Source organism: Pelodiscus sinensis, chromosome 3, assembly GCF_049634645.1.
Source record: "Pelodiscus sinensis isolate JC-2024 chromosome 3, ASM4963464v1, whole genome shotgun sequence".
Taxonomy (NCBI): domain Eukaryota; kingdom Metazoa; phylum Chordata; order Testudines; family Trionychidae; genus Pelodiscus; species Pelodiscus sinensis.
Window position 1 is genome coordinate 197,009,288 of NC_134713.1, and position 22,860 is coordinate 197,032,147.

General features: G+C 50.1%; 2 protein-coding genes across 6 annotated transcripts in view; one reads left to right on the forward strand and one right to left on the reverse strand.

The window, feature by feature from the left end:
• The window catches only part of SOS1 (SOS Ras/Rac guanine nucleotide exchange factor 1), a 97,216-nt gene extending 84,950 nt beyond the window's left edge, over positions 1 to 12,266 (forward strand). The window contains exons 22-23 of one of the 2 annotated variants that reach the window (XR_012903070.1): positions 9,180 to 9,324; positions 12,109 to 12,266. Coding sequence is in view for 1 of the 2 variants with exons in the window: in XM_075925815.1 (XP_075781930.1) it covers positions 2,196 to 2,690 (495 nt within the window). In the remaining variant the exon portion in view is untranslated. Of the gene's footprint in view, positions 1 to 2,195; positions 3,923 to 9,179; positions 9,325 to 12,108 lie in introns of those variants that run through there. The other variant, XM_075925815.1, reaches the window with a different exon arrangement.
• Positions 12,267 to 12,306: 40 nt separating this feature from the next.
• ARHGEF33 (Rho guanine nucleotide exchange factor 33) overlaps positions 12,307 to 22,860 on the reverse strand; it is a 63,244-nt gene continuing 52,690 nt past the window's right edge. For all 4 annotated transcript variants that reach the window (XM_075925823.1, XM_006116252.4, XM_075925824.1 and 1 more), the window contains one exon: positions 12,307 to 20,912. In XM_075925823.1, coding sequence (XP_075781938.1) covers positions 20,775 to 20,912 — 138 coding nt within the window. In that variant the 3' untranslated portion in view covers positions 12,307 to 20,774. The remainder of the gene's footprint in view (positions 20,913 to 22,860) is intronic.

Sequence of the window (22,860 nt, forward strand, 5' to 3'; positions counted from 1 at the left end):
CTCTGCCTCGGGCTTCCTGTAGTCAGCCGCTGGTCAGTTTCAGCAGCGGCTGACTTGGGGACGCCTGGGGCAGAGCAGCTGGGGTGCTGCTGGGTTGCTCCAGTAGCGCGGCTCCTCGGCGCTACTGGAGCAACCCAGCAGCACCCCAGCTGCTCTGCCCCAGGCGTCCTGATTCAGCCACTGCTGAAACTGACCAGCAGCGGCTGAATCAGGACGCCTGGGGCAGAGCAGCTGGGGTGCTGCCGGGTTGGTCCGGAGCGGCGCTGCGGGACCAACCCGGCAGCCCCCAGCTGCTCTACCCCAGGGGTAGGCAAGAAAAACCTGGTCTGCTGGGGGGGGGGCACTAGCTGCACCCCCCCCCCCCCCAGCAGACCAGGGAGACGGGGAGCAAAGCCGCGGAGCACGCCCGCAGCGGGACAGCCCAAGCGCGCCCGGGCTGTCCCGCTGCGGGCGTGCTCCAAGGCCTTGCTCCCCGTCTCCCTGCAGATCAGGGAGACGGGGAGCAGCTTTTCTCGCCCCGGAGGACGGGGGCGGCAGACCGCGGCGCATCTGGGCGTCCCGCTGCTTCCGTCCTCCAGGGCGAGAAAAGCCCCGTTCGTAACTGCGAATCCGACATAAGTCGGATCCGCGTAACTCAGGGACTGCCTGTACCTCAGAAGGAGTATTGAGGAAAAGGATCTGGGTGTGATAGTGGTCAAAAGTGTAATAATGTTGTGAAAAAAGCTAACAGATTTGTTTTCCGCAAAAAAGCCCCGATCGCAAAAATGGCGATCAGGGCTTTTTTGCGCCAAAGCACATCTAGGTTGGCCACGGACACTTTTCTGCAAAAAGTGCTTTTGCGGAAAAGCGTCCGTGCTAATCTAGATGCTCTTTTCCGAAAATGCTTTTAACAGAAAACTTTTCCTTGAAAGCATTTCCGGAAAATCATGCCAGTCTAGACGTAGCTGAGGTGTAATTCTTCCACTTTATTTGGCACTGATAAGACCTAAACTGGAGAATTGTGCCCAGTTGTGGGCACCACATTTCAGGAAATATGTGGACAAAGTGGAGAAAATACAGAGAACAACAAAAATGATTAAAGGTCTAGAAAGCATGACCTGTGAGGCAAGATTGAAAAAAAATTGGGCTTGTTTTGTTTGGAGAGGAGAAAAGAGCTGGACATAAGTCTTCAGATACATAAAAGTTCGTGATAGAGGAGGGTTAATAAATTGTTCTCCTTAACCACTCAGGACAGGGCAAGAAGCAATGAGCTTAAATTGCAGCAGAGGAGGTTTAGGTTGGATGTTAGGAAGAGCTGTCGGGGAACAGATAACCTAGGACGTTTATCTAAACTGTTCTTTCCGTATTTTGACTTTCATTCTTTTCCCTGGTTGTCTGTTTTGTGTTGAATATCAGTCACCATTAATCTTTTTCATAAAGACTTGAAGCAAAATAGGCATAAAACCCTTCAGCCTTCTTGATACCATCAGTTCTTAGTTTTTCTCTTCTGCTAAGTAGAGGACCTGCATTTTCCTTTCTTTTTCTCCTGCTCCTAATATATGTAAAGAATTTCTTCTCATTGCCTTTTATGTCACTTTCCAGGTGGAACTTACTTTGTTCCTTAGCTTTTCTGATTTTGTCATGTAGTAAGCACAGTGCTCTTAGCGGACAATGGCCTACAGTACGCTGTAGTTTCATTGGCCTCCGTGGGACTCATGCTACTGAGTCATGTAGGTAATTTTGAAGATCCCACCCTTTGTTCTTTCTTCAGGATGCAGGACATCATTTATTCCCTTTGCTATTAAACACTATGAGCCTCTCTCTTCCCCCTTATGCTCTAAAGGAGAAATGCCTTTTGATTTTAGTCCTCCCAGGCCTCTTGCTACAAGATGTGCCCCAACTCCCTGTCAGCCAGCTGAGCTGGTATTATCTTAGAAACTGTGCCTCCTGCAGCCTCCTTCTTCCTCTCCTGTCCCCCACCCCCTGTACCTTCATTCTCTCTCCATCCCGGTCCCCCTCCACTTCCCCCTGCTATTGCTTATCACTTGTTGGCCGTGTCTTGTCTTTAATTGGACGTTAAGTGTTTTGAGGCAGGGACCAAATCTTTGAACATATACATATCACATGTACCACAAGCAGGGCCTGATCCTGATTGAGGCATTGTGGCTGTCGTAATACAGATGATAACTGTTGGAATTAATGTTTGTATACTTCAGATTGCTTCTGCGCATCTGGACAGTCCACCAGCAATTCCTCCTCGACAACCAACATCGAAAGTCTATTCACCAAGATACTCTGTGCCAGACCGGACCTCCATATCTGAGCCTCCTGAAAGCCCCCCTTTATTACCACCACGAGAACCTGTGCGAACTCCTGATGTTTTCTCTAGTTCACCACTACATCTCCAGCCACCGCCCTTAGGTAGAAAAAGTGAACTTGGCAACACCTTTTTTCCAAACAGTCCCTCTCCATTTACTCCACCACCCCCTCAGATACCTTCTCCACATGTAGCACGGAGGCATCTGCCATCCCCTCCTTTGATACCGCAGGACGTGGATCTCCATTCTGTTGAGGGCCCACCTGTCCCTCCACGGCAAAGCACTTCTCAGCATATCCCAAAGCTTCCTCCAAAAACTTACAAACGGGAGCATACCCACCCGTCGATGCACCGAGACGGACCCCCCTTGCTGGAGAATGCCCACTCCTCCTGAACTGTATCTTGTGCTGGGAGTTGCATTTTCTGGGCACTCTGTTGCTGGCAATAGATGCACTGAACCTGCTGGCACCCAGGAGTTTGGATGTATGCTCCATGCATTAAAAACTATGCTAGTTTGGAAAGCAGTGTACAGAAACTGAACTGCAAAAGCAGACGTGATCAACTGATAAACTCACTATTCCTATGGTGGTATGCAGGATGCTGTTCTCAAGTCATTGGACAACTGATTGTACCAGAAAACTGGCTCAAGGGACTTTTCTGGCCAATAAGCAGAGACCGTGTTTTGTGTAATGATCTCTCATGTCGAGTACGGTAATGGAAACCATAAATCTTGTATCCATCAGTCCTATACAGTAACACAGTTCTTAGAATGAAAACATTATGCACTTTTTTAAAAATCTCAAACAGGGAACTTTATATCCTCCTTAATTTCCTTTTGCTTTACTCCCTGCTTTAAAATGCTTTCCTAAAATCATGAAAAGGACTGAGAGGAAGATCTGTGGTACCTAACCATGTTAGAACTAAGGCAGAGCACTGTATTGCGGTCCTGTTTACAAATTGTTACAGTGAATAGTATGGGTACCTAGGCTTCACCAAAGAGGTACTTTATTATTATTTTAATAAATATTACAGTGCCAGTAGAAAGAAATTATTGCCAGAAAGCATAATGGGTAGGGCTCGACAAATCGCTGTTTCTACTCGCCCGTGGCGAATAGATTTCAGCCGGTCGCTTCGTTCGCCCCGTTCACTGGCGCTGCGTGCATGCGCAGTGCTGGTCTGGCGCATGCACGGTGCGAGGCTGGCAAGTAGATCTCGCTGTGGTTTGTCGAGCCCTGATAATGGGTAATGTCATTAAGTCTTATATCATTAAAATGACAGCAAATTTTTTAAAAAAACAGCACTATTGTCTGAAATATTCTACTACATTTAGAAGACTGTTAATCTATGCTAGGTTATATCACATTCTTTTTAAGGTTTACCGATAATCCATTTCATGGCTTGTAGCTATTCTTTAATCATGCCATGAAAACACAGTCACTTGTGAAAAGGAGCACTCGCTGGCCATCTTCCATAGATATTGTCATGTTTTACTAACAATAGGTTAATCAGCATACGTAGAATTGCCTTGCATTTGCATAAATCATATGTATATAGTGAATGTTGCATAAATATGCTTGCAGATTGTTTTTAATTTAATTGAAATAAAGATACACATATTTGTTTGGCTGACATGTTAAATTATTACATGAGCAAATGTACAATTCAGTTTTTCAGTTAACACTGAAAAGAGGATAAAAGCACATATTGTGGTACACTTTTCTGTAGTTCAGTATATGTATTTTAGGAATAAAGAAATCAGGTTTTAGCGTATGAAACAAAGTTTAGTTAGAATGATAAAGCTGGGTTATTCTCAAAGTGAAGTACAGTACATGTTTTTAAATTTCCCAGACATGTATGTAGTTTTATAGAATTTCAAACATTGTCTTAAAAACTATTAATCTTTACAATAGTGTCAGAAATGTACATGACAGAACATTGACCTGCCTAAATATCATGATATGGATTATCCATAAACCTGTGTACTACTCTTCTGATTCTAACCAATACTGTGACAGTAATGCATGCCAGTTATTGAAGAAAAGAAGCTTTATTAATCTCCTCTATCATAATGTTTGTGAATTGTGCAGTATCTCATCTTTATTTAATAAGATTCATGGGTCGTAGTAAAATTATATCATGTTTCCTCTCGGATAAAAGCAAAATACATTTCAGTAACCCAGAAAGCCATGCCCTCGGAGATAGTTGTAGTAGAGTGATTCGGGACGGAAATCTACAATTTTAGTAACTTTTTACAATGCCATTAGCGGAGTGGAATACGCACTATGATACTACAGTTGGTCTTTACATTTCAGAAAGTGTTTTGATTTCATCAGCATTAAGCGGCATATTTTGTCATAGCCAAACATTGAGTTTCAGTTGTAACTTTTTGTATTTCCTTAATATTTCTATTTTGAAACATGTTTTACCGCTCCCTCTTTCCCAACATGTATTTTTCCCCTTTCTAGGTAAGATTTATAAACTCCTCTTCAGAGGAAGACATTCTTACACACGTGCTTTATATAACCCTGTCCTACAGGAAATGTAAATGATGTTCACGGTTGTCCCAGTCGAGCCCAGCATAACGAATGCCGTTGGTGCAATGTCTGGAAGTTGCTGACTTGCCAGAAGGAAGCCAGGAAGCTCTCCAGTGTTAGTCAGATGTGCAGAACCCTCACAACCTGTCCTTTACACTCAAAACTATGACCCTTCCTTGCCGAGGTTGGTTAGATAGGTAGAATAGCCTAGTGAATTGAGTGCTGCAATGATATGATGCAGACCTGCATTCAGTTCCTGGCCCAACCCCAGCCTTGCAAAGGCAAGTCACTTCATTTTCTCCCCATTTGTAAAATACTGGTACCTTACAGTGGTTTTGAGGATAAAAACCCACGAAAGTAGAGAAGTTGATTAGACTCTATGGTGACATAAAAGCCTAGATTAAACTTCTTTGGAGCTCAGCAGTGCTGCTCAATTATCCATCACTTACCAATGGACCGCATACCTCCACAGTGCTGCCTCTAACACCATGTGTGAATGACCAGCACCAGAAATCAAATCCCTAAGTCAAGAGGGAGAATGTTCAACACAGCTGCTGAGCTCCTGGCCTCTCAGAACTTGTCAATTTTATTTGCCCCTTTTTCAAGAAATAACTTTTTTGCAACATGGAAGAATTTCTCATTTGGACAAGTTCACATTGGTTAGTGATTATGGGTGGGGGAGTGTGTCAAAGAAAATATCCCTGGATGCTGGCAGGGAAAATGGCATCATTTTTATTATTCATATTTGCCAGATTGTTGAATGATCTTGAATAATAGTGTGGCATAATGGAGCATGTTTCATCCTAAGCCAACAACTGTGGCTAAATGGATTGCTGTGTTATTGCAGAGCTCAGATTAAAAGTTTGAGCTGTACTGTACTGTTGCAGAGTATTGGTTTGTAGCTCTTGGGTGCTTACGCAGATGGGGAGAAATGAAGTCCTTTAACGATCGGGGCAATGAGATACCAAAGTGCAATGTTTGAAGTCTGTCCCTAACGTGTGCCCGATATAGAGCGTAGTGCAGTAGTGTAGGATACATCCAACCTTTCTCCCCTCTTCTCCACCCCAGAAGTGCAAACTGGAAGTTAAAAGGAAAAGTTCTCTATTGGTAGTTTGTAAATGTTAGCGTTTCAGACACTGAACGCTTAAATTAAAACTGATAATGAAGTGCAAGGAAAAGTTATTGAAGACGTGGTTATCAGGCAAGCACTTACTGGCCTTCAACAACCCCAACACGATTCTCCAGTGTCTGTTTGGAGAGATTATTTATTGCCTTTGCTTCAGAATAAATACTATGAAATTACTGGGCATGCACCCATAAGCTGCAAACTGCTTCACATGTTCTCTGGCCATTGTTTCTAAATTCTTGCTTAACCATTGCATTTTAAGAAAGAAACCGAGTTCAGTGCCCCCTCCGTGAATCCGTTTATGCCTTTACTTGCTCAAGTTTTCATTTATTGTAATGATCTATTGCATAGTTTGTTACTTTTGCGCAGACAGAATCTTAAATCAGGCTTTTCTTACCGGTAAACTCCAGTATCACCTTTACTCAGTTGGGAGCCTGATCCAAAACGTACTGAAATCAATGGGAGTCTTTCCATTGACATTAGCAGCCCTTGGATCAAGCTCTTCGTGTTCTTCTGAAAGATGGTTCTATTTTACTGTATTGAGGGAAGTGACTCTCTTGTACCAATAGGGCTGTTTGAATGAGTCTGCTTAGACTGCACAGTCCCTGTAGCAGAGCTAATGCCTGGCAATATAAATTCTAGTTCTTTCTGCTCTGGGTAATGTGTGATCCTTGCATCACAACTCGCATAAGCAGCCTTCCTTCTGTGTTCCTAGACGTTGAGCAGTGAGAGTCCACCAGGAAAGCCCCCTCCCCTCCCGCCCATCATTCATGAATGTCTGTCTTTGTAACAATGTTCCTTAATGCTTAGTTGTTGTGATCAGTGTGGTTGGCCTGTGGCATGTAAAAAAATCACACTTTGGTTTCCCTCTCAAACGTCATACCCTTTTTCAGCTAACGGGAAGGATCTTGCTGAAAAATGCATTTTTAAAGCAGAAAAAAAACGTTGGGCAGCTTCTTAGATTTTTCTCTTTAAAACCCCTATTTCAACTGTTGAATTGTCATTTCAACAATAAACTTAAAAAACAAGAAATAGTCTGGTAGCACTTTATAGACTAACAAAACATGTAGATGGGATCATGAGCTTTCGTGGGCTCAATATGTGGGCTTCAGTCTTTTTAGCTTTGTTAGGTGAGGGGAAAATGTGGCCCAATACTCTTATGAAGCCCAAAGCACTTCTGGCTTGCTTTGTAAATGTCATGCCTTATTTTCCATTAAAAAAACCTTAAAGTGCATTTTTCTGTCAACTGTGAGCAAATTTCTCTTTTGCCTTGAATGAAAAACAGTGCATTAAAGTAGCCAGTTGCTGCAAAATTGTAAATCAAGTGAACTAAGGATAAAGTCGCATTTGACTCCATAATAAACACACATGATGTCATGCACCAAGTGACTGAAAGGTTGAAAGAGGGGGGGAAAGTCCTGTGCCAGATGCATGCCAGTTTTAGTAGCTGCCAAATGTGCCTTTTTATTAAGAACATCTGTAATTTTTTTCAGAACAAGGTAAATTATGTGGGCAGAGGGGTTCTTTTGGACAAATTTTTTGCTTAGCTTACTAGAAAACAAGCCTGTTTCTGTTTGTCAAAGTAAATTGTACACATTTTAAGTTTTGATAAGTTTGTGTGTTGTGGTGTAGATGTGTGTTTGCCTTTGTTTAATGGCCTGGTTATTTGCTAAAATGATTACATGTCAGAAAGCTATGTCAGTCCGACCCAAATGTAAGAATAAAGCAGTAATCTTTAACTGGCACGTCTTATGACCTGTGTACCTAACCATGTCTGTAGGCAATCTTTGTATGCTTTGTCTGCAATGGTATGCAGATTGCATTTAAAGTGGAAAATTAATAGTGGCTGTTATTTTTTGGCATTAAAAAATGTTCTAAAAATAAAAATGCCTTACATATATCCCATAAGTGTACACTTTTGCATATGTAAGATAGGATGAACATCTCACTGGTCTGACGCTGAGTTTGTGAAAGATTAATGCTGTGCATCACGTTAAAGACGTTTGTCAGTCTGCTGCAGAGTTATAAGAAATCATTTCAGTAAGTTGAAGAGCACGTGATAGCCCTGGGATGGGAGCTTAGCGGAGGAATGGAGAAGCACTGAAAATACACTTAGCGTGAGAACCAAAGTGAATCCATTATTAATAGTCTACAACCGTGGTCCCCAACCCGGTGCCTGCGGGCCCAGGCCCTTTACATGCGCCCGTGGAGCAATCTGGGCTGGCCCCGCCCCTGGGTGTGCGGCAGGTGCCAGCTCCGGACGCATGGCCGGTCCCGGCCCCGGGTGCGCCGCGTGTGCCAACCCTGACCCCCGCCCCCGGGGGCGCTGCGCGTGCCCTTGCCGGCCCTGGCGCTGGCCTTGGCCCTGCTCCCGGGGGCGCCGCGCGTGCCTGCCCCCGCGGAACCTGGGCAGCCCCTGCCCGGGATCGCAGCACATGCCTGTGCCAACCTCGGGCGTGCGGCGCATGCTTGACCCTGCCCCCAGTCATGTGGCCTGTGAGCGGCCCCGCCCCCGTATGTGCAGCGCGTGAGCGGCCCCGCCCCCAGGCGCCCGGCAGCCCCAAAATGTTGGGGACCACTGGTCTACAACTTCAGAAGTTGCAGGGCTGGTATATTGGGGAATTTTTTTTCTTTTTTTCGTTCTGCAGCTTTCCAGCCTGTCTCTTTTTAAGGATCGATAACTCAGGAATTAAAAGTTCACTCTGTTGAAATTTAATGCTTGGGTTCCTCTAGAATTCTATAGAGAGAGGCCTAAATCTGTCTCAGTGCTGCAATAATCAGAGTGGATCACTGGCCATTTCTGTCGAATAGAACTATATTCTTGGAAGGGACCCCCCTCCCCCCCATATTAGAACAACAATTCATGTAAAGCATCCGGGGGGGAGGGAAAGGCCTCAACTCAACATTCAAAAGCAACCAAAGAATTGGGCAATTCTGTAATTACCCATCGGAGAAGATTCTAGCCACTTCCTGTTAAGGATGATTTACTAGATCCACCCCTTCCTCTGGACCGTGTGAGACTTTTTAAAAACAGGTTTGTGTAAAGCATACAGGACAGTCACTGAAGTCTGAAAGAAGAGGGAGAAAGCAAAGCAGAAACTTTTTCAGCTTCTTTTGAATAATAATTAAAAATCCCCTGCCCGTTAACCCTGTATTCTCGTCAGTGGCAGTGCACGTTACAGCTCAAACTACTCAATGTTCATTCAGTCTTTTGTGTCTCCAGTGAAAGCGCCGGGATGGGTGCCAAGTGGGATGTGAACTCCTGCCTGCCGAAGAGCTGGCCTGACCCCTTCATGCGTGCGGCATGCAGAACAGCTGTAAAATGGAAACAGCTTTCACTTGGACTGGCTTGGTATGGATGTCACGTGGTAAGTGGCTTTGTATGCTCTAGCAATTCAACTCCGCCTTCCCAACCCTGAATATAGGCTTCAGTCGTTTAGGAATATCAGTCTGCTCAGTGCTTGGCTACCTCTTAGTAAGGAGGGTCACAGGCCCTGGGTGTATTGGGGGTTTGAGAAGGAGATGGCAGTTCAGGTTTGGGGAATGTGGAACCCCCCATCTGCTAGTCCTCTGATAGTTCTTGGCTTTTTAGTTGCTCTAACACTAGGGTGCCAGGAGTTGCTGCATAACCTCCCCACCGCCACCCCAGAACTCTCTCTTCTCCCAGGTCTCCATGGGTCGGACCTCCCTAATCCAGCACCCTCGGGACCTTAGTGGTCCCGAACCACAGAGTTTACTGAACGAGAGGAGGTCAAGGCTCCCTACCCGGATGTAGGTTCTGCTCCCAGGCGGGGTTGCGCTCCCAGTCACCTGCTGCCTCCAGCCCCCACTGTGCCAGGCCTGGCCGGGGCTGCATTCCCCACCACGCCAGCCTGGACAAGGGCTAGCTCCACTGCTTCCAGCCTCAGCAGGGGCTGCTCCTCCCTATGGCGCTGGCCCAGGCTGCACACCCAGCTGACTCCAGCCCTGGGCGGGACTGCACTCCTGCTGCGCTCCTGGCCACTGACCCCCCCCCCCCCACCTCCAGCCCTGGCTGGGGCTTTGCTCTCCACCACGCTGGCCCTGCTGGCGCTGGGCTCCCCACCACCAGCCCAGCATGGGCTGCACTTCTGAACGTGGCCAGCCTGGGTTCTCTGGTCCAGCAATATCCACGGTCCTGCCAGAGCACAGATGTTACCCGAGCAGAGAGTACCGGATTTTAGAGGCTCAACCTGAACTGCACAAGGAGCTGAGTTACAGATCAGTGTGGTCTCCGCTGGTAAAGTGAGCCAGGCATCTGCTGCTGAGAACGCCGTGACCCCTGAACCTGGTGATCGTAAGTGTGCGGTGCCCCTGAGAAGCGAAGGAGCCTTGGTCAGCCTGTGGGGCCGCCAGGTCTGTCCCTCTTGTTGGCCTGGTAGATTGGGACAAGGGTATTGAAATCAGTCCAGAAATGAGCTGGCAGCCACCAGAAGCTGGAGAGCTCTGCTGTGATACATCATGCTGGCCTCACTGCCTTGGAGTGGCTGGCTGCATAATCAGTTAGCGGTTGCTTCCAGGGAGCGGCTATATTCCACCTCAGCTAGCGTGAGTTGCGGTGCTCTCTCGGGGAGGTAATGCCCGGGCTATGCTGATGTGAATGGACAATGGGTATGTCTGATGAGCGTCTGCCACAAAACGAGAGCTGTCAGTGCGGCCCCAAGCCGACGGCTGCCACCTGGAGTAAGCGGCAAGGACTTCCCTGGAAGTCTCTGGGCTAAATGAGGTGGGGATAGAAACGGGGGTAAGTTACACTTCAGAAGAGGCGTAAGTGGTCAGCTGGTTCACTTGCCCTTGGCAATCCGTGGGAATGCAAGTCGCCTGCGCACGGGAGCGGGGGGTTGGGTTTGTTAGCGAGTGGGGGTGTTGCCTTCACCTTATTCCTTTGCCTGCTCCTCCCTTAGCTTGTAAATTACTCATTTTCCATATCTCCTGGGACTTTGCTAGTGACTCTTACCCACCATTAGAACCAATGTGCAGCGGCCGTCATTGCTTTGTCACTATTGACAGTGCCTGTGTTCTGAGCGCTGGCCCAGGCTCCACGGCCACTGGTCTAGCTGTGAAATCCCTTCCCCTCCCCCGGCACGCTCCACCTGTGTCACTGTGGGCAGCGTTTTCTGACGTGCAAGCCTCCCTAGCGACTTTTGCATCTAAGAATCGGTGCCCTGGTGTATAGTGAAGCGGATGAATGTGGCGATCAAAGTGATTTTTCATTCTACGTCTGCATTCCCCAAAGAGCGCAAACGCTCCGCTAGCCGACTCCTAGGAACTAGCACGAGCCAGCCCCCGAGAGCGGGGAAGTGGGAAACGTGCCCCTTGTGCATTACAGCAAAACCCCCCTTCCTGGATCCTTTCCGTGAGCCCCGGCTTGGCTCTGTCGTCTCTGGGCTGCTCCCGTGTAGAATGCCGTGGGGAGCCACCAGCAAACCAGTGTGGCAGGATGGCTTCCCTGTCCCAGCTGAACAGGCCAGAGATTTCCCCCCTGTAGGGCATCTCCTGCTGAGGCAGCTGGTACGGGCTGCTCTTGGCTCTGGGGCTGGAGCGACCCTCTGAGCTGACCCAGTCTGACAAAGGAGGCCAAGCCAGCTGCAGGACGAGGTGCGTTTTGCCGGGTTCCCCCAGGCCAGGTGATGAGGTCTCTCTCTCCAGCCAGCCAGCGCTCACCCTCTAGGTACTGGGGCGCCGGGGCCCCACATTTAACAATCCCCCATTTAGCCACAGGTTTCAGATGGCCAGTGCTGCAGGCAGTGGGAGCTCTAGGGGAGTGTTTGAGACTCACTCTGCTGGAGGGCCCCATGGCTGCTGGCTTCTCAGGGCCCAGACTGCAACTGCAGCCCCTCTGACCAGGCCTCAGCCTTAATTTTCCCTTTTGCTGCTGCGTCCGTAATGTCTGTCTGCGTCTGCCTGGTGCAGCCTGCCCCGCGTACGCGCCCCAGAGCCGGCGGCCAAGCCAACAAACCAGCAGTGCTTTCCAGTCACCAGGGCTCTTGACAAGCAAAGTTTATTTGTCACAGAAAGGAAACTAGTCTAGTCGCACCCGTCTCAAGGCAAAGCGCTGGGCTAAGCCTGGGAGGTGCTGGGTGAGCAAGCCAAGGGGCTGAGCGCCTGTCACACGTTTTCTTTACGTTTTGCAGACTTGGAGCCAAAGCCAGACGGAATCTGGGACACTTCCCAGGACGCCACAAAACGGGCCAAGACGTAACCGGAGCGGAGATGGACCATGCGCCAGTTCTATCCACTTCCGAGCTCACTGAACCAGCAGCTAAATCAGGAGCATTTCACAGCGAAACAAGCGTCCCGGTTCCGTGCACTGCGCCGCCTGCCAGCCTCGCCATTGTGAGAGAGCCTCCCCTCTCCTGACCCAGGCGCTGTTACTGGGCTCCCCCCTTCCCCAGGTTTCTGCTGGTGCCGGCTCTTTGGTGCTCTCAGGAGCTGTAAGCTGCTTGGCACTATGGAAGGGAGAGGCCTGTTCATGCAGGAGACCTAAAGGCACAAGCAGCAGATACCTGGGCAACTGGTACCATGGTACATTCCTGATGCAGCTGAAAATCCTCCGCAGTGCAATGTGCCTCCCCACACACAGGGATGCCAACAGCTTCTGCCCACCCCTGGGCAAAGTGGGAGGGGGGGGATCTGCACTCCCAAAAGGGGCAGGGCCTTGGGCAGAATGGGTGGGGCTGGAGCAGCCAGTCCTCCACACCCCCTGCGGCACACCACACCATCTCCCCACAGAGCCCTCAGCTCCGCCCGGGGCATGCAGCACAGCGAAAGGGCCCGGAGCTCCAGGCACCACTGCTGCAGTGGCTGAGCCCTGGGCCTCTTTGAATCACCAGGTCCTGTGGCAACTACCCCTTTCCCCCGTCGGTGGGGCTGCCCATACAGCTGGGCAGAGAGTGTCTGAATGAAAGGCTGTCAGGTCCCACAGACACTGGTGTTCACCTGATGTTACGCAGGGCACCCGTCCCAGGAAAGCGAGACAGGAATCAGAATCGCAGAACGGGAAGGGACCTCGAGAGGTTGAGTCCAGTCCCCTGCCCTCACGGCAGGACCCAGCACTGTCTACTCTAGATCGTCCCTGACAGGTGTCTAGCTTGCTCTTAATATCTCCAGTGATGGAGATTCCACAACCTCCCCGGGCAACTTATTCCAGTGTTTGACCATCCTGACAGGCAGGAAGTTTTTCCTGATGTCCAACCTGGCCTTGCTGCAGTTTAAGCCCATTGCTTCTTGTCCTGTCCTCAAACGCCAAGGAGACTCCTCCCTCCTCCCTTTCAGATACTTGAAAGCCACTCTCATGTCTCCTCTCAGTCTTCCCTTTTCTAAGCTTAAACAAACCCAATTCTCTCAGCCTTCCCTCGTAGCTCATGTTCTCTAGAGCTTCAGGCATTTTTGTTGCTCTTCTCTGGACCCTCTTCTATTTCTCCAAGTCCTTCTTACTGCAGCTAAAAACAAGGACACAACGTAAACACTCTGTGTCATGCTGGCCCTGGTGTGCACTCTTAGCCCATCTGTGCCAAGCAATCTCCTCCAGCGCTTTCCTTAGTGACGTCCCTCCCTGCCTTGCAGTCCTGCATCTGTGAGTCTTGATTCATCTCCTCCCCTCTAGAAGGCGGGAGAAGGGTCACGGTCTGTGTCTGTGACTGTGTCTGCGTCTGGAAAGCATTGGGTACATTGATTGACAGGTGTGTCTTGGCACCAGCTCCCGCCTTGCTAATGCAGCATTGAAGGGCACCCAACTGGACTGGTGCTCATGCACGCTGGCCCAGCGCTGCTCTGAACGATGCTGAGGACGGCCTGGCCTGCAGTTGGGGGCAGGGAGGTGCTGGATGCATGGGGCATAAAGAGAAGCACTGACCCAAAACCACCAATTACTTTGCTAAATTTCAGGCAATTCCTAAAACAACTGGATTTGTCCTCAGATGTTCCTGCCGGCGTCTTCCCTTGTGTCTTCCGAACAGAAACCATGGAATGGAAAGCTTGTTACCAGGGGAACACACTGTGGGGTGGGTTTTGCCAAAACAGAGTATTTTGCCCCACATGGACATTTCCCCGTTTCTGTTTGGGGTCCAACAGTCAGTTTCCATGTCGGTGTCTGGATGCGGACAAGAGGAGCAGCTCTCGTGCGATGCAGCAGAGCGGGGGCCGGAGCCCCTATGATCGCTGAGCTAGCTGCAGTGGGGAGTCCCACCTCCGTCCCATGCACAGCACCGCCATTGGCTGCAGCTCCCCCCAGACTGGGCGAGCCTGACGGCGCGGTGCCAGCTGGTGATCTGCAGCGTCCATAGACAAGTGAAAAGGGGCCAAGCCAGCAAGTGTCAGTTGCTTTGCCAGCCTGGGGAGCTGGGAATTGCACTGGTAGGAGGTTGATCGGATCGGATCTTTCCCCCTCTCTTCTCTATCCAACTTGCTCCTCCTGCTCTCCACCTCTGACCCCTCCACTGACCTTGGAGACCCCATCCTGCCCAGCACCTCTCCTCCCAATACAGACATGTACTAGGCCCTCCCATCTTGGTCCCACATGCTGCACAACTCCTGCCCCCTCGCTCTTCTCCCTTGTGTTATTAAGCTTGTTGCCATCTGCAGTCGCTGTCTGCAGTGCCTGTCCGCCAGGTTCAACCTAAACCCACTCCGGTCTGACTTGCACTCCACCGAAACCGCCCTCGCTGAAGATTTCTTCTTTGCCAAGTCTCAGAACCAATATGGTGTCCTCAGCCTTCTTGGCCTCTCAGTGGCCTTCAACACAGTTGAGCATGATGTTCTTCTAGAAATCGTGTCCTTTTCTGGCTCTGCCCACTCCCGGTTCTCCTCCTGCTGCCGTAATCGCTCCTTCAGCATGGCCTTTGGAGGATCCTGCTCCTCCCCTTGCCATCTTTCCACGCGGTTTCCACCAGGGCAGACTGACAGGGCTGCAGCCTCAGACCTCCGATTCTTGAAATACATCCTCTAGATCAGGCAGGTTTGGATCATATTCAGGCTAACACTTAAAAGAACAAAATAACCATTTGTCCCTGCCTGACACTGATTTTGTCTCAGTTTTTCAAACTTTCACGGTTAAAATGTAATCTTTTCACATTTTCAGTCATTGACAATGGCGTGTGAATTGGTGGCACCGATCTCCCAGGGCCAGCCACTCACAGTAGCATCACCCAATATTACTTTGGTGTCGTTTTACCCTCATTTCAATGAGACAGCTGGTTGCAATTTCCAAGTGGAGCAGAGGGATGGCAAGCTACGTTAGAAAGAGAGAAACCTGTAAGCACCTTGCCCAAACTTACTCCTTGTCTGCAAGTATTGACTCGGAACCCTCTCCCAAAGCAGCCTTCTCAGAAACTGATGAAGTGAAGATACGGCTACCAGAGAGGGCGGAAGTAAAGGAAAGTGTTCCTGGCATCCACAGTAACAGTGAGGATGGAAAAGATGATTCAGAAGAGGAGGTGGAGAGAGCAGTAGTGATAAAACGGATACGGTTACCACTGACCAAGAGCCAGGTAAATGATCTTCTTTTATAATGGAGGCGTTTTGCACCCAGGGTATCAAGAAAGGTCGAGGCTGTTTTCAGAATTTCAGTGACAAATTTAGAATTTCTGAGTGGCAGTATAAATGTCATAACTGATACCGCTTCCCTTTTCCTTTTGAACAAAAAACTCCCAAATGGTAAGGTTCAGGGATTGTAAATCCATAGCACTATTCTTTTTCACGTGCAGCCTTTTAATTGCCTGATAATCCCAGGCATTTCCAAATGGGAGGGAAAAAAAGAGGAGGGGTTTTGTTCTCAAGAAACCAGTGTGGAATGTCACAATAGGTAGCAGACTTGCAAGGCAAACATCGGTTTGACAGGGATTTGGTCCAGTTGCTTCTAGTGCAAAGGGCTTACTGGAAGGAAGTTTTAAGATGTATTGTGATAGTTGTTAAGCCTGTCATTGAAGGTGATGAGCATTTCGAGAAGGGAGAAAGTTATCAACTCTCCTCAGAAAAAGAAACAATCTCAGTATTCTTGGAAGCATCGCCAAATTTGACCCATTTCTAAGTGAGCACGTGAAGCACTGAGAAACAGGAAAGGTCTTCCACCATCGCTGTCAAAACCAATCTGTGGCAAGTTCATTGAGCTAATGAAACACACGGTTTGGAATTCATTGCAACTGAAGTCAAACCGGTGAAATGCTCCTCTGTGGCAGCGCCCTGAAGTCCTGCTATCACTCCAGCTTATCTGTTACATCATTTCACATGGCTGCTCCCATGGCGCTACATCCGAGTTTGAGTTGAGTGTCTACCAGCTGAAAGCCACACAGGCAAGTCGCTCTCCAGACGGTGACGTCTTTATTGGACACACAAAACATGGCTGTTGAAGATTTCAGAGATCAGCCATCTGATACCAGAGGTAACAGTGGCATTGGCTGCTGTCGGCAGGCAGGACACTGGACTAGATGCTCTGACCCAGTATGGCCACTCTTGCCATGTCTGGAAAGTATGAAGTTCTTCAAATTCAGTTGCTAACTAAGCCCACTAACTGTGTGCGCCATGCCCAGCTCATTGTTTGAATTTGCTTAAAATTTGTGGCACTGATTTCTGCATGGAAACCAAAACCTTTTCTAGTTTGCTCAGAAACTATTTTTTTTTAATGTGACGTCACGCAATGGCAGTCCCTGGGCAACGTTATCAGACGTGAACAAGGACAATCTTTGCCCTAAAAACCCTCTTGGAGACAAGATAGTGCTGTCGCTGAATCTTATGAAACGGTGGCAGTGGACAATGACGGCATTCAGTGTTTGAAGGAAACAAGGAAAACTGGCAAAACTGGAAGAAAGGCATGATAGTCGTACAAGGAAATGTGCTTACTGCAGTTATGAGTTTCTTCTAGACCGGGGCTACTCAACTTTGGATGCCCTGGGGGGCCACAATGATACTCTCAGCACATGCCGAGGGTCGCAACTTAAGTGTGGTTGCACATACATGTAAATAGACATGCAAATATATGCAAATAGCTTCTTTTACACTGACGTGCATGAATGCAAAGATAAAGGCAACACTACACAACACAGAGGCCCCATTTAAGTCAGTTCTGCTGATATTAATAAAATACAATATTTACCCCATTTCCACCCATATGACAGCATTTCTAATGAGCAATGACAGCCCAGGAATTTAACTACTAAAACCCATATCAACAGATAACCATTATATTGACGACTTTTTCTGGCTCCCACCTGCAAGCCCCGTGTTGAGCCCTGTGTAAACCCAAAGTGCACTGCGGGCCGCAAACAAACAGGCCGCATGTTGAGTAGCCCTGTTATAGACTGACACGCTACGTTTGACGACACTAATGTAAAGCTTCAAAAGCCAGGCCTGGATCTCGTCATTGCTGTTCCCTTGCTGACATCCTTGCAGAAATTTCTCACGAGGTCACAGGCTCAATGTTGACAATTTTTGATAGACAAGCAGAAAATTGGGAAGTGAAGATGAGTCCTACCATGAAGAATACAAATGTTCTGTAAAACAAATGTTTCCAGATGGCAAAAGTGACCCTTCCAGAAAGACGGTCATATGAGGTTGAATGTTTTTGTTCTCCTTGATAAAGTCAGTTCAGAATGAAAGAGAAGTGAATGTTATGCTGAACTATCTGCAAAATTTGGCTTCTTGATGTTTCTTGAACAAGCACCAAGAGGAGATGCAAACATGCACTCAGGCATTGCCCGACACTTTCCCGGGTGATCTAGAGCCCAGCCCTTTCACTGAAATGCATCATTTCAGCATTTATAAGCAACGGTGAATCGTCACATTTTTACAAGACAAAAACTGTGTAATGTCTTCCTAAGTGTCCTCTTGTTGAGACTGTATTTGATTGGGCCTATTGCCAGCTGGCAAGCTGAACAATTGTTCTCTAAGCCTGTCTTATTTAAAAAAAAATGCTTTAGTCAACTACAGTTAGAAATGAAGCTTAATGCTCTTATGATCATGCCAAATGAATGAGATCTACGTGGAGTGTTGTCATCTGAGGATATAATAACTCAATTTGCAGCTCTCAAAGCTCACAAAATGTCCATTTCAACAAGTACAATTTTCATTTGACTCAATGTTTTATGTTTGTCCAGGAAGTGTATAATCTGTTCATTGTCTTTGATTTTTGTGTGTTTGTTCAGTAACATACGTGACTTGTTGATTGTCATAAACGGGTCCTTTTTTTGCTCTCAATTTGTGGAGGCCTCCAAAAAACACTAGCCCTTGCCCTCCAATCTCGTTAATCTGACCCTGCGTCCCACAGGGCTCTATCCTTGGCTCCCTTCTCTACAGCTTTTGCTGGGCAATCTCATCTAAACACAAAGCCCTCTATCATCTCTGGGCCAGTGACTCTGTCCAAAACAGAATCTTACCCGGGCTCTCTGGCATCTCTTCACAGGTGCGCAGCCAGCAGCTGCAGCTAAACTTGACTAAAACAGAGCTCCTTGTCTCCCCCCTCACCCTGCGAACCGTCCCGCTTTCTCAGTTGCTGGAGACACCACCATCTTGCCTGTTACTCAAGCTTGCAAGAGTCATCTTCACCTGGGATCTCTTTCTAACCCTTCACTTCCAGGCTGTCTAAATCTTGTAGGTTCTTTCTGCACCATCCCAGTATAGACCAGGCCTAAGGTATGGCCTTTCCTGAGCCTGCTAGAACTTTCATCCAAGCTCTCATAACCTCCCGCTTGATTATTGCCACGTCCTTCTCTCGCCGTGACTATGTCACCTTGTCCTGGTCATAGCCACGCCGAATGCTACTGCAGAGATCAGCGTCCTAGGCTGTCTCTTGGACCACGTCACCCCTCTTTGCAACCCTTCCTTGCTCCCTTTCTCTCAAACTACTTGCCATAAACTTTCTAGGCCCTTCAGGGCCTCTCTCCCCCTCCCCCTCATCTCTTATTTACTCTGAAATGCTGACTCCCACTCTGATTGGCCTGGGATACCAGCCTTCACTGCCCACTTGTTACATTCGCAAACAAGCCTCTTCGTGCTTTCTGCCTTGTTGCCCCTCACATGGGGGAGGAGCCTTCTGTAGGCACCCACAAAGCTACCCCATTGTCTTCCTCAAAACGTCCCCTGCCCTGATTGTTAGGCAGCTGGTGTGGGGAGACCCCGGCTGATCGTGCTGAACAGGACAGTCGAACTGTCCTTATGCTCCCCTGTCTGCATCCATCTATCAACTCCTGTATTGCAAGCTCCTTGGGGCGTGCACTGTCCTTTTGTTCTGTGTTCATACAGCGCCTAGCACCGGGTTCCTGGTCCATGACTAGAGTTCCTAGGGGCTATGGCACTACACATGAACAATAATCATTATTATTATGCTAATAGAGGGAAAACTGAGAAGACACAAGAGTATTTTTTCTCGGAGGGTTCCTCCTTTCTTTGTCTATAGCCAGATTTCAACCTGGCCACATTTCCCACACCCCAGCCATACCATGGGGCCAATCCCAAGGTGGCTGTGGGACGGGCCAGGTCGCTGTTTAAGGCTGTGGTCCCATATGTCACTTTTGCAGTCTCCTAGTGCAAGTAGCCCGGGAAAAGCTGCAAGAGACCCATGCAGCCTTATGGCTCTGTGATTTGGGAGCTCTACTTGTACGTTCTGCGCCTTTCCTGCACCCTGTGATGCTCACGTCTGCCTTGACGATTAGCTTGTCGGGGAAGGGCCGGGAGCTGTCTCTTACGCTGTCTGTACAGCACCAAGGACAACGGGGTCCCATCCCAGGTGGCACCAGAGGTGCTAGAGTAACAGAAACAATAAACTGCCTCTGGGGCTACAGCCCTACATAACCAACCGTTCTTGCTGCCAAAGCTCATACATAAAGCACCCAGGAAAGGCCCAGTTTTCCTGCGGCTCCTTCTCTCATTGCAACTGAAGGGCAGAAGGTAACTTCCTGTGCAGCTGTCGTTTCTGAGCTAAGGGTTTGCCACAGCACGGCCGCGGGAGAGGGGGAAAAATCATGGCTTGTACCTGGGGATGGGTGGAGTTAACCAATCCCAGTTAGTTCGCAATATTACCCTGTAGGCCAGGGGAGGTGTGGAGCTGTCACATAGCCACAGTTACTAACCACAGTTGCATGAGATGGCTCAACAAGATCACATCCCGTTGGACCTGGTCTTACAGACGCAGTGAGAGACCGTCCCCGTGCCGAGTTTTCTGTAGTCCCCGCTCCCCCCAAAAATGGGGCGGGGCAGAGCCTATAAACTACACACGTGACTAAATGCCTCGCACAGTGGGGCCATGATTGCCAAGGGCTGCCGTCCCACGAATAAGATCTCCCAAGAAACGGGGCAGCAAGAGCAGCCGTTGCTACAGCACTGACAGGATCGGGAGGGACTTGCCGAAGAAAAGTTACTGCGGAGCTGCCAGAGATGGTGAGCCAGGGTCCAGCCAAAGCTCAGCGCTGGTCAGAGCCGCTCAGCCATGCAGTACCGAGTGGGGGATCCTGTTCAGCCACGTTCTTTAATGGCTTTGGAAGTTCCTTCCGCTTCCAGTCGAGCTGAGAGCCTGCAAAGGCGCCTCTCGTGCGGGCGCTGCCGCTCTGGGGCCTCGCAGGGCCGGGGCGGAAAGGACAAAGGCGATTGCGGGCGGGAGCTGGCGGAAAGTGGAGCGTAGGTTTGGGGTGAGGGATCAGTGGGTCCCTGTTGCCTACCCCTAATCATCTTGATTTGGATTGACCGCGCACCCCTCCACTGTCTTAGGGAGAGCCAGACGCTGAGCAGTGAAACCTCCCCCCTTCTTCTCTCTTGTGGTGGCCCTGGCCTGTGTCCGGTCTGCGCGCTCCCTGCCCGCCTCCCGCTGGGCTGCTCATTTCTTTTTGAAGAGCTTGCGGAAGGAGCTCCGGAAGCCCCCTTTGGGCTCCTGCCGCGGGTTGCGCTCGCTGAAGGATGTTTGTTCGTTGTCATCCTTTGGGCAGAACCTGGTGTTGTCTTCTGTGTGGAGCTCCTAAAATGGAAAAGATGGGTTAACCAGCACTTGCGCCCTCCTCCGCTCTGCACGGAGGAAGTGGAGACACCCGAAAGCCAGGCCGTGCTGAGGAGTCTGGTTGCAGAGATTGCAAGGCCAGAAGGGAGCTCTGTGATCGTTTAGCCTTCACTCCTGCCTAGCGCAGGCCAGAGATTTCCCTGCACTAACTCCTGTTTGCACTACAGCTTATCTTAGCGGAGCGTCCAATCTGATTTCAGACTTGCCAGTAGCGTAGGCTCAGCACAGCCCTGGGTCACTTGTTCCAGTGGTTAATTCCCCTCACGGTTAAACATTTGCACCGTATTTCCACTCCGCAGTTGTCTATGGGGGTAGATCGCTCCATCGCTCAGCCCCTGCAGGATTGAGGCCTGCGCACACGGTTCCAGTGGGGTCGGGAAAGCTGGAGGAACCGAGGAAGAACTGAGGGAGCAGAATAACCTCGATACCACGCGACTGTTTCCAGCCACATCAGGTACCTGTTACCACGGCTGCAGCTCTTGGCCGGGAAGGGCTCTGAATCCCTACGCGAGCTCTGGGGCCAAGGGGCACAGGGCGGCAGCGCCCTGCCCAGGGGATCCTGCATCGGGGTGCTGCCGGCTTTGTCACTCATGTCCGTGCATCGCGGGGCCTGGTGTGAGGTCAGCTGGCACAGGCACACGGACTGTCACGTAGGAGTGTCAGTGACACCTCCCTGAGCCATTAACGCCCATTTGCGGCTGCCCTGGCCACGCCCCGCGATGCACGGACGTGAGTGCCAAAGCTGGCAGCACCCTGATGCAGGATCCACTGGGCAGGGCGCTGCTCTGTGTGCAGAGCTGGGGATGCTTGGCGGAAAGGTGCGAGTCGGAAGCGCTACGGCTGCTCCAGGACAGAGCATGCGCCTGCAGGGAGCGGCACCCCCTGTACTTGAGCACGCAGGGCTGCTTTCTGCTGATCCCCCTCGCTGCCGGGCAGGCGGCAGCCCCCCACACCTCCACCCCGCACTAAGCGGCGTGGCCTCGGGCCTGGCCCCTGGACTCTGTTTCCAGTGGCTTTGGGCAAGTCACTTCACACCCCGCACCTCAGCTCCTCCGCTTGCATGGCGGGGGCCAGGGTGCTGCCTCCTTGGCTGACGCACCTTGTGCTCCACTGCGGAAAGGCGCGAGAAGCCCCCGGGGCAAGGAGTGTTGTTCACGCCACCCGCGCAGGCGGCTCCCCAGCTTTCGGCCCTGCCTCGCTCGCTCCGCCATCCTCCTCCCTCCCTGCTTCAGTCTCCACTGTCCGCTCCATTCCAGGGCTCTCCTTGTTCTCTCCTCCCTCCCGCCAAGCATCCCCAGCTCTGCTCACAGGCCAACGGGGCCCCCCTGGGAGGGGCAGTGGCGGCAACTACGCCCTCATGGGAAGGGGGTCCAGGGCTGCCCTGCCCTGACCTCACTCTGGGCCTGGGAGGTTGGTGCAATGCCCTGTTCCAGGCCAGCCCCTTCCTACCAAGCCGGGGCCCTGTCCACAGCCCAACACCTTTTCACCCAGCCTCAAGAGGCAGGCATCAGTTGCCAGTGGGCTAGAGCAGTGGCCACCAACCAGGGATCCTTTCCCAGTCGATCTCGGCGCCTCTGATGGGGGATCCTGACTGGCTTGGCCAGGAAGCTCTCAAGTGCCAGCGCTTCAACTGCCCCTCCCCAACTGTCATGCTCTTCCTGCCCTTCGCCTTGGAGCTGCCCCCCGGAGCCTCCTGCTTGCTGTGCAGGGTGTGAGACGGAGAAGGGGGGGCTGATGTCAGGGTGTCCCTGCCCCCCACTCCTGTACCCTGTCTCCACAGAGAGAGGGGGATGGAGGGAGCCTGGCAAAGCAAACGTCTGTCACGCTGTGTGTGTCTGTCATTGTCACACACACACACGCACTGTCCCTCACGCTCCTCTCCAGACCCAGCACACGTGGGGGGTGGTTG